At 45.9% G+C, this 11,012-nt stretch overlaps 1 protein-coding gene across 5 annotated transcripts; it reads right to left on the bottom strand.

Moving 5' to 3' along the window:
* Positions 1-1,142: 1,142 nt before the first annotated feature.
* ZSCAN21 (zinc finger and SCAN domain containing 21) lies at positions 1,143-8,919 on the bottom strand. Of its 5 annotated transcripts, XM_086374089.1 has the most exons (5): positions 8,227-8,919; positions 4,485-4,607; positions 3,902-4,390; positions 3,421-3,613; positions 1,143-2,377 (listed from the first exon to the last, which is right to left on the bottom strand). In XM_086374089.1, the coding sequence occupies exons 3-5, from the start codon at positions 4,286-4,288 to the stop codon at positions 1,542-1,544; spliced, it is 1,416 nt and encodes a 471-aa protein (XP_086230215.1). In that variant the 5' UTR covers positions 4,289-4,390; positions 4,485-4,607; positions 8,227-8,919; the 3' UTR covers positions 1,143-1,541. The 5 variants fall into 5 exon arrangements, with proteins under 5 accessions (XP_086230215.1, XP_086230213.1, XP_086230212.1 ...); XM_086374087.1 differs by lacking the exon at positions 4,485-4,607 and having other exon boundaries at positions 7,910-8,919; XM_086374086.1 differs by lacking the exon at positions 4,485-4,607.
* Between the last annotated feature and the right edge of the window lie 2,093 nt (positions 8,920-11,012).

Below are 11,012 nucleotides of genomic sequence, written 5' to 3'. Positions count from 1 at the left end.
TAATGAGCACCAACTTTTCGTGGAAGGAGAAAGTGTCTCCTGGGCTGTCGCTTGGCTAGACAACGGGTCTGCCAAAATTAAAGCTAAAAGTCTGGGACAAAGAGATCGGAGGAAGATTTCAGCTGATGGACTCATGGGAGCTGAAGAAGTGTTTGGACCTTTGTCTCACTTCAATGCCCATCAGAAAGTACCACTGCAGAGTCAGGATGGTAAGGGACAGGACAGACCTGGGGTCCAGGCCCTTCTCACCAGAGGACGAGACGCAGGTCTCTGGGCTTAGCAGGTTCCTACTATTCCTGATCTGGACCAGCAGCTCCAGTGGGGGCCAGAAAGACACCCAGCTGCGCCTAGTCACTTAATTCTGTGGGCCTCCCTGAGGATCTGTCCATATCCAAGCACTGCTGAATCTTTTTCAATAATGACTCCCTCACCTCCCGCCCTAACATATTTGGCTGGTGCAAGGACTCATTACCTGTAGTTTAATCTTATTCCAGGATGGCACGTGAGGCAGTTTCCTGCGATCAGAACTGGTACTAGACATGACACTTCCTTGCTGTCCTCAATCCTGGCATGACAGGTTTGCGTGAAGGCTAGAGCTGCAGCAGCAAAGAGACATTTCAGTGACTACCAATAAGAGATGGAAAAAAACTCACAAAGATAAGCAACCAACAGGAGCAAAGAGTGAAGTCGGGTTTCCGAGTAACAGGAGGACCAACTGGCCAAAAGCCACACCTGAAACCAGAGAGTCTGCAGTCACAGGGAAAAGACAAGGTCGACTGATTTAAGGTAAAATCATACTCTACTACTGGCTTCTGGAACTCAGAAGGAAGTGTCTCAAGGAGTCAAGATTTTCAGACTTTGGCAGAGACAGAGTACACAAGACCAAAAAGGATGTGAGGCTGACAGAATGTTCCCAAAGACAAAAAAAGAAACAGTGTTCAGTATGTAGGAGAAGCACAACAAAGACCAAGCTGCAGCTGCTCTACATACGTGGCCGCAACTTCCTAACACACATTCGCAAGTACTCAAAGTTTTATTTACCCCAAATCCAAATTTTCCAAAAGCAAAACCAGTAGGAAGCTTCCTCTTTCTAGAATAGGGTTGATTAACATTTTTTTTTTTACAATAACAGTCCTGAGGCATTACAAGAACTTTTAAAGTTTATTCTGAATCAGATTAAACTGTGTTCAACATGGCTCATTTCTTTATAAGTCATAATCTTGAGTATATGTTAAAACAGCTAAACAGTTTTAATGCTTTTTCTTTAATTATACTGGATACACAGCAGTGTAACTATACAAAAGGCAATGCCGGCATGGTGTATGGGACGTCAAGTGTGGTGAGGGGACCCTGCCCCAGTGAGTTGGTGGGCAGGTGAGGAACCCACCCTGTCCCTGCCTGAGCTCTCACTCCATCCCCTTCACATTGAGTCAAACAAACAAAATCTACTCCATAGTTAACTTTGCAATTATTGGGCTATCTCTAGCATTCACGTTCTAAAGTAAGAAAAACAAAAACCACCAAAAGATCGTACCTGATGGTTAAGATCCTTCTCCCTCTACAATGTGGACTTTCTGATGTTTGGAAAGATTGGACTTACTACAGAAGGTTTTCCCACAATCACTACACCAATAGGGCTTTTCCCCAGTATGGATTCTATGATGCTTATTAAAATTGGAGCTGTGGTTGAAGGCTTTCCCACACTCCTTACATTTATACGGCTTCTCTCCAGTATGGAGTCTCTGGTGAGAACTAAGACCCGCGTGCTGACTAAAGCTCTTCCCACACTCGTTACACTGATACGGCTTCTCCCCGGTGTGTATTCGGTAGTGGCGAATGAGGCTGCCTTTGCCACTGAAGGCTTTGCCGCAATCTTTACACTGGTAAGGGGCCTCTTCAGTGTGCATTCGCTGGTGCTTAAGGAGGTCTGAGCTCTGACCGAAGGCTTTCCCACACTTACAGTCATAGGGCCGGTCCACCAGGTGTGTTCTGTAGTGAAGGGTCAGGTTGGAGCTGTGGCTGAAAGCCTTCCCACACTTGGTGCACACATATGGTTTCTCCCCAGTGTGTGTTCTCCGGTGTTTAGTGAGGTTGGAGCTATTACTAAAGGCCTTCCCACACTCAGCACATATGTAACGTCTCTCTCCCGGGGCAGGTTTAGTCACTACTTCTCTACCTTTAGCAGAACCTTTGTCTTGGAGGGGGGTTTTTGTTCCTCTTTCCTTTTCTGGATTTACCCACTGCCTTTCTAACCTGGCCTCACATTTATCGGTGATAATCATGGGAAGTGTATCCCTTCTGAATCCTTCTGCATGAGATTCTTCAGAACTTCCCTCCTTATCTGTTGATTCCTCATTCTGGGTCTTCGACTTACGATCTGAAACAATAAGCAGGATAAGGACATGTCAGTTGCTTCCTGTCACGAGAAAAAAACCTAAATGAGAAACAGAACCATCAGGTGACACTGATAGATTCTAAGGGGTAACCAAATACCATTCTACAAAGTCACAGTATCACGTTTAAGACAAACAGGTCATTATCAGATCTAGTTTACAACGCCAGACTTTCATGCAAGCCCCTACCAGAAGCTATCATGGCATGAGCAGTACACAGCGCTGTCTGCCAGGAGAACTTCATATATAGAGGGAAATTAGGCAAAACTTCAGGCAAAACTAAGCATACTGAGACAGCAACAAAGAAGCTGGGTGATGTTCAGGCAGAAAGAAACAAGAAAGAAAGATTGTAGAAGGGTCAAAGTTGGTAGCAGGAAATAAAAAGCATAATTAAGGGCGAAGAGGCTAATAGCAAACTCACAAAATTCGGATTCTCACAGAAGTTGAATGTATTTAATAGCAATAAAAGAGAACGTTTGGTCCATTTATAATCATTCTAATCCCAGATCCTTGGTAGTTTGAATGACAGTACTTAACTCCTATGAGGGTTTAACTTTCATCATTTAAACTATCAATACATGTTTCCTGTCATTCTCTCAGTTACAAAGCAACTCTTGAAATCTGACTGAAGTCATTAAGCTTTTTTAGACCATTTCACTAAGCAGTCACCCCTCTTAAAAGTCCACCTACCCATCCACACACAGAAAAGGAGAAAAAGAGAAATCCACACTGAAAACTGATGACAGCAGGGCCGCTAAGTCATGAACAAATGAACCAGCACCATCTCTTATCAGTTCATTCAACCTGCCCTCACCTCCGTGAACAGTCCCCTTACCAAACTTCAGCTCTCCCTTCAAGGGTGTCATTTGTTCCCACACCAAGACTGACTGAGACACACCTGAGGGAAGAAAGGAACTCATTCTGCCTGTCAGCCCAGGGGACCTCCTGACAATCAGGAATGAGGATGACTGTTTCTTCCACCACAAAGGCCTGGGGCACCAAGCCGGGGCCTGAGAGATGGTCCTACCTCGAACCTTCCTTAGCGCGGGAGTGAACTTCTCCTCTTCACCAGTCTCTTGGATGTAGAGGGGCCCCCAGGACTCGTATCTGTGACTGGTCTCCACAGACTCTAGCTGCGGGCTGCTCAGGGACTCCTCCGCCATTCCTGAGGGTGACATCTTCTCCCATGACCGTTTCTGCTCACGGGGAGGTGGGGACACCTAGAGACAATTATGAAAGGCTGGGTCTGTGCACAGCTCACTTTAAGAACCAGAATGAAAGAAAATCTCAGAACAGCTATGTAGAACCTCTAGAAAAGAGACCCTCCATTCCATTCAACTCCCAAGGGTAATCCCTCAATTCCACACAGGATAACAGAAGAAAACCAGGAGGAAAGACGGTCTAGCTCGGCGGAAGGTCCTGTCAGTCACTCTCAGCATTGTGGACACACCCACCCCTGCCTGGTCCGCTGGGCTCTCAATCTCGCGGGGGAGGGCGCCCCGGCCTACCTGCGGTGCCGGCTCATCCAGCTCCCGTTCCAGATCCTCCAGGAGAGTGACGGCCTCTTCGGCGCTCTCTGGGCAGTGCTCCTGCACCCAGGCCTGGAGCTCCTGGGGCAGGATGGTCAGGAACTGCTCGAGCACCAGCAGCTCCAGGATCTGCTCCTTGGTGTGGATCTCGGGCCGCAGCCACTCGCAGCAGAGCACCCGGAGCTGGCTGAGGGCCTCCCGCGGGCCAGGGGTGTCGTGGTACCCAAACTGCCTGAAGCGCTGGCGGAATATCTCCATGGGAAGGCGCTTCCCTTTCTCTTCCTCCTCCTCAATCTTCACAATCACAGGCCCCTGCTCCTGTGGAGGCCTAGGGCCCAGAACTGTGGCCATGCCCAGCACCTTCATCTCGGAGGTACTCCAGAAACAGCTGTCACTACAGACAGGATTCCGTGGAGCAGGAATATTGGTTCCTGTGGGTTTCTGGTTCTTTAGGGCTACACGTTAAACCTATGAAAATATGATTACCATAAAATTATCAAAAGAAAAAGTATGCTTTTTGGTCTCTAAAAAATTGTGGAAATTATAGCCACTATAAAAATACCATATAACGATGACTATCAAAAATCTTGCTAGCGTCAGCTCAGCAATATTCTGTTTTGATCTGATTTTGTCTTCATTCTCTGAAAGAGTGATCTGTGGCTCAATTCCACTTTTGCATAGCTAGCTGAAGAAAATGAAAACACTCATTCAAAAATATACATGGGCCTTCCCTGGTGGCTCAGTTGGTAAAGAATCTGTCTGCAATGTAGGGGATCCAGGTTCAATCCCTGGGTGGGGAAGATCCCCTGGAGAAGTGGCCACTCACTCCAGTCTTCTTGCCTGGGAAATCCCACAGAAAGAGGAGCCTGTGGGTGGGCTACAGTCCATGAAGTCACAAAGAGTTGGACACGACTTAGAGACTAAACCACTCAATATTCATACCAGCATTGTTTACAACTGCCAAGATATGGAAGCATCCTAAGTGACCATCAACAGATGAACAGCTAGAAAGGGGTGTGCGTGCGCAAATACTACTCAGCCATAAAAAAGAATGGAACCATCTGCAACAACATGGATGGATGGACTTGGTGGGTATTATGCTTAGTGCAACAAGCCAGAGAGAGAAAAACAAATACTGTACATTGTCACTTACATGTGAACTCTAAACAATAAAACCAGTGAATGTAACAAAAAAGAAACAGACCCACACATACAGAGAACAAACTAGTGATTACCAGTAGGGGACAGAGAAAGGGGGAGACGGAAAAGTAGAAAGTGAATCGACAACAGAATCACCCTATTATTAAATATGCTCTGAAAGAAAACTCCGTAAGTTAATTAATCTTACATGCTTATGACTGGCCTTCCTGACAAGCATGTTTTCAAACTCTAAGCAGCATCTTTTCTGTCATATATGTGTTCTTATACTGGATCTGAGTAAGGAAAATTCCAACAGTCTCAATAAGGAGCCAAAGACATATCCCCTGCCTTTGGAACCTCCCTCCCCACCCCACCCATCCAGGTTGATACAGAGCCCCTGTCTGAGTTTCCTGAGCCATGCAGCAAAGTATGCTCATTTCTAACATGCATGTCAGCCTCCATGGATCTGGTCTGACTGCACCTGAAATATCGTGCGCACACACACACACACAATATACACATAATCACCATGAAGGAAAAAAGGAAAAACACTAACTGATATTTCTGGGATAGAGAATTATGTATGAGTTCAATTTTTAAAAGTCTTTTTCATTTCCTAAATTTTCTTTAGTGGATATTACTTTTGTAACTAGAAAAATCATAAAATCTTTAAAGGATCATAAGCAGTTTTTAACAAACCAAGATAGATTTTACTTCTAATGCCCAAATTCTATGGTCTTCAAAAAAAAAACAAAAAACAACCCAGGAAAACAAAAAAGCACCAATTCCAGCCCATGCAGAACCTTCCAACAAAGGTACATGTCTGTTACAGCTTTTATATCATGTATTTAGCTTTACACATTTGGGAAATATGTATTTAAAACATATTTTATATGACTCTTCCCCTTTATTTCTGTGATCAATTTGGGTAATTAAAAATACAGGAAATGGAGTTCTAAGAATGAAACCTCAATATGCAACCTCGCTTTTATGAGAAAGTTGGTAATTATCAGCTGCTAATTCGTGCAGAATTCTAGGGATGATAGCTGAACTCCCCTCTATGGTACCCCAACTCTGAAGCATCCTACAAGGCACCACTGTTCCTGCACAGGACCAGAGTCAGCACTGAACACTCCTTTATGCTGCTCTCTGCAGTCAGTATGCCACTGAAGCTCCCAGGATGAGGGTTACTTGAAAACTGAGCAGGGAAGCACTGCCGTCTTGTCTCTAGCACGTAGGAACAACTCTAACTTAACTATTACAGAATTTCCTACTCTGGCCAGAGGAGGGCACCCCAAGAACAGAGGGACTCTCCATTGGGTGGCTCAGCTTCTGGGATTCAGCCTGGGAAATTCAGACACTAGGGGTTATAACTCGGCACAGGAGGCATTAAACAGGGTGTGTCCTGCATCACGTTCACATGGGAACTGTTACCCTGAACTTAGCAAATCCAAACACAGATGCCACTACATCAAACCATTGCCTTTGCAAAACACTTTAGGAAGAAAGTTTTCCTAAATGTTACTGCTGAGTACCGTCAGTAGTAACTGAGCCCAGTAGTTCAGTGATTTATTGTAGCACACCAGTTTTGCAGTGCCCGCAATTCAAATTCATGCCTCAGTAAGGCCAACATGTGGCAGGCTGGGCACCTGGAGCCTTCTTCCTAATTGCACTCACTCTCCTTGATATCATCTGGTTGCGTGGCTTTAATTACCATCTATTTATTCACATTCGCCAATTCACACTCTCCAGCCTGGACCTCTCTTCTGAGCGCCAGACTCTTACAACCAACCACCCACTTGACCTTGCCACCAGCATGTCCAGCGGCTTCCCAAACTTAACGTGTCCAAAACTGCACTTCCCATCATTCCTCCAAAGCTACTCATCTCAGTGAATGGCAATTCTACTGTTCTGTTTTCTGGAGCAAAAAAACCCTGGTCATTCCTGACTCCTCTTTCACATTCTACACACAATTCAGGAGTAAATCTTGTTAGCTCTACACCCAAGAGATTCAGAATTCAACCACATCTCACTTCCTCCAACACTGCTGTCCCAGTCCATCATCGGTGCCTTTTTCTTTTTTCTGCCCCACCACACAGCATGCAGGCTCTTAGTTCCCTCACAGGGAACTAAGCCCCCTGCAGTGGAAGCGCAGAGTCTTAAACGCTGGACCACCAAGGAAGTCTCGGTTGTCTATAAAATATTATACATCAGATCACATCATTCCTCTGTTCACACCTTTCAAGGCTTCGTGTCTCATACGGAGTAAAAGCCAAAATCATCACAGGACAAAAAACAAGGCCTCAAGGATTTCAGTCCCTGTTGCCTCTTGGATTTCCTTGTCCTTTGTCTCTCCTCTTTCTTCCACCTGTCAGACTGGTAAAGAATTTTTTTTTTTTTTTTAATCTGATAATGGTTTATTCCCACCCTTACCCTGTCAAAGCCAGTATTTGGTCTTGACCAAACATCTGGTCATGCTGAGTTTGTCTAAAGGTTCACTTAGGGATGCCCTCCAGATCTTGGCTTCTCAATTTTTCTCAATAAATAGTTTATAAAATAAAAAAGCATGTGAATAGAAAACAGAGGTTTCATTACTCACATTGTCTTCAACCACAATGAACTATCTTCTTTAAGCTATCTAGACTGTTTAGCACAAAAGGGCCAAAGAGCAAAAGTTCATAGTCTACAAGCAGAAGTGTTTATTCTGTTCCGAGTTTTTTCCCCTCCTTTAGGCCAATTTCCCAAAGCTTACACGCCCCCCAAAAGTGTCCCAAATCCCATTCTAGAAGATCAGGCATAAATGAACCAAGTTATTATTATAAATTCTAACAATTAAATGGGATTTACCTATTGCTGCTAGAATGTTTTTTTTTTTCCTCCTAGAACTTTTAAAATGTTGCGGCCACTGCTGCTGCTAAGTCGCTTCAGTCATGTCCGACTCTGCGACCCCATAGACGGCAGCCCACCAGGCTCCTCTGTTACCCTTAAAATGCTACCCTTTTGTAACTGAAAACTCCTACGCAGGCAAATCTGATAATTTTGAGGCACAGATTTCTACTGTTGGATAGTTTTCTGAGTTTCTTGCTTCTTTAAACTGCGCCAAATTCTGCATCACTTTTTCTATTTCTTCACTGATCCTAGTTCGCTCCTAGTCCAAAACTTACTTTCTCCGTAGTAGCCTTCCAACACCTGAAAACAGTTGTCTTGCTTAACTCTTTTCTTCACAACTCTTCCAACTGTTCCTTTTATAACAGGAGTTTCTAAGTACCTCACTCACCAGATCACCTTTCTCTAGACAAACTGTAAGTAAACGGCCCTCTAAAATGGGTTTCTAAACTTGAGCAGATGCCTGTTACGTACTTTCTAACCTGAACAATGCCCAACGGACTTAGTCCCTCCCATATTTCAGACAATACACAAGACTTCCGAGGCTCAGTTTCTTAAATCAATTAGCCTTGAATTTGGACCGCCTACTTAGAGCCCGGGAAATAAGAGAAAACATCCCTGTTCTAGCTGACTGGCGACTGGGCTCACCGAAGGCAGAAAAAAACTGCTTTGTAACGCGAAAGAGACCAACTTTCACTTGTTAAACCCGGGGGTGGGGGCAGGGGCGGAAATGCTTTCACGAGAGCAAAGGCCTCCGCCATCTGGGCCTAGGTAGGGACAGAGGCCTCCTCCCACCTCCCTCCCAGGACCGGTCTGGGGAGTCCCCAGAGGCCACAGCTGTCTAATCCACTCGTCCCTCCCCGCACGCTTTCGGCGGAAACTCCCTCTTCCGCCCGCCACGCGAACCGTGGACCAGGAGGCTCACCGTGAGTCAGAGCCGCTCGGGCCGCTGGGACACCTCAACGCGCACCGCGGCCGGCGCAGCCGGAAGTACGTCATAGCTCCGCCCGCGGAGAGCTGCGAGGGGCCGCAGAGGCCCCTCTAGGAACTCGGGAGGTCTTCTCTGCATCTCGGTGTCTCGGGTTCGCCGAAGGTTCCTGCCCCGCAGGGACTAGAGGAGAGAAGCCCCCGCAACGTGAACAGCCGGGGACCTAGTCCGCACCTCCCCCCCTTTTTTTTTCCGCACTCCTTTTTTTTTTTTAAACTAATAAAGGGCCGACTAGACGAAGTCTTGGCGGTGTTCGCACCCCGCAGCTTCTCGCCGGGCCAGGGAGAGGCGTGGGCTCTGCGCGGTGACCTCGGTTCCCCCTCCTGGACTTGAGGCCAGTTCTCCTGTGATCCTCAGGCTGGTCACAGCGTGGGAACTCGGTCCCCGTTTATGAACATGGAGTTCCACACTTAGCCCTCTAAACCCGAGATTCAGTTCTTTCTCTCCCGGCGGCATCCAGCTGAAGTAGCTGTGCCCTTGGGCCTCTGTGGGTTCTAAGCTTCCTGGACAGAGATCTCTGATGTCACCTTATAGGTGCACCTGGTGTCGCAGCACTCGGTACGGAGGCCCGTGCCTACGTTATCAACCTCCTCCCCCCACCCCGGCTCTTGCTCAATTGCAATTAGGGACTAACTGTAAATAAGGGATTGATCCCTCAAAAGGCACACAAGTTGGGACTTCCCTGGTGGCTTAGTGGTAAAGAATCCACCTGCCAATGTAGGAGACACAGGTTCTGTCCCGAAGTAGGACGATCCCGCATACTGCAGAGCAACTCAGCCGATGCACCGTGCACAACTATTGAGGCTGTACTCCATAATAAGAGAAGCAACCGCAATGAAAACGGCGCACATCTAGGGAGGAGCCCCTGCTCTCAGCAACTAGAGAAAAGACCACACAGCAAATAAAGTTAACCAGTGTGGTTGGTGGCTTGCTGGGATGTGGCATCTGCATTTCAGAATTGTTTTGGCTTCCAAGAACCTCATACTCTTCCCAATGAATTCATTCAACAATCACATACAAAGAAACTTATGGAGAGTTCTACTTGCAAAAAGTTCAACTAAACATTTGCTTTCCTGTAATTTCAACTCATTGATCCTAGTCTTTTTTTTTAAAACTGTGCCACAAGGTTTGTGGACTCTTAGTTCCCCAATCACGGATGGAACCCAGGCCCTCAGCAGTGAAACCACCAAATCTTGACCACTGAACCATCAGGGAATTCCCATGTTGATCCTAGTTTTGCCTGAGCTTTTCCTCTCACAAAATGCATGTGGTAGTTCTTGTCAGCCCCTTCAAAATATTTGGAAATTGCCACATGATTGTCCCAAAGATCAGCTACAACAGTTTCACAATCTTGTCTGAAAGTTGTTTCTGAATCTTGCAATGTGAAGTGTAACATGACCCTCTGAGGGCCCTCGGTTTCTTAAATAAATCTCCATACTCTGCCATATTCTCCCCCTTCACTCTCTACATTACTCAGTTTTCTTTTGTTTTGGAAGATTTGGTTTGAAAAGAAAAAGGGGTGGGGGGGAGTCCCCTTCCCTTTGTAGCAGAAATCTGGAAAGCGAAATGCTACGCTGGTTATTATAAGTCTTGGCTCCCTCTGTTTTGGACAGGGTGGTTGTTTTTCTCTCCAAGAGAGCTGCTTTCAGGATCTTTGTCCCTTAAGTTTCACTCACTTATTTTTGCTGCTATCACTATGCTTTGCCAGTAGAGGGTGATCAAACCTTGATTTCTCTTAAAACAAGGAAAGCTCGCCTATCACAGCTCTAAAACTGCCCCCCACCCCCACCCCCAGGAATCCACCTGTACAGCCTGTTGGGAAGTTGCAAAGACATTCATTCAGCTAAAGAAAATGAAAAGAGAATCAAGGTGATGTAGTTAAGACAACCTCATAGCTTAGACCTGGAATTCTGTGCTAATGAGCCTTGGGGGACTTGAAGATGCAATTTAATTACCTGGAAAAGGGGCGTAATAACAACCTTCTCTGACAACTTTAAAGCGCCTGGATCACAGGAGAGTGAGCTAGCTTTGTAATTAGCTGTACCAATACTAAGGACATTTTAATTTTCAAAACTC

The sequence above is a fragment of the Bos grunniens genome, chromosome 25 (assembly GCF_055505025.1).
Source record: "Bos grunniens cultivar Pamir isolate PY7600 chromosome 25, Bosgru_T2T1.0, whole genome shotgun sequence".
NCBI classification, from domain to species: domain Eukaryota; kingdom Metazoa; phylum Chordata; class Mammalia; order Artiodactyla; family Bovidae; genus Bos; species Bos grunniens.
This window is presented reverse-complemented; position numbering and strand designations above follow the sequence as displayed.

What these genes read in the sequence shown, in the direction of transcription:
- ZSCAN21 (XM_086374087.1), bottom strand. Translation starts at nt 4,288, where the DNA reads ATGAAGGTGCTGGGCATGGCCACAGTTCTGGGCCCTAGGCCTCCACAG. An exon ending in TGGATGAGCCGGCACCGCAG is followed by an intron (nt 3,614 to 3,901) that starts GTAGGCCGGGGC and finishes AATTGTCTCTAG; the next exon opens with GTGTCCCCACCTCCCCGTGA. An exon ending in CGCGCTAAGGAAGGTTCGAG is followed by an intron (nt 2,378 to 3,420) that starts GTAGGACCATCT and finishes TTATTGTTTCAG; the next exon opens with ATCGTAAGTCGAAGACCCAG.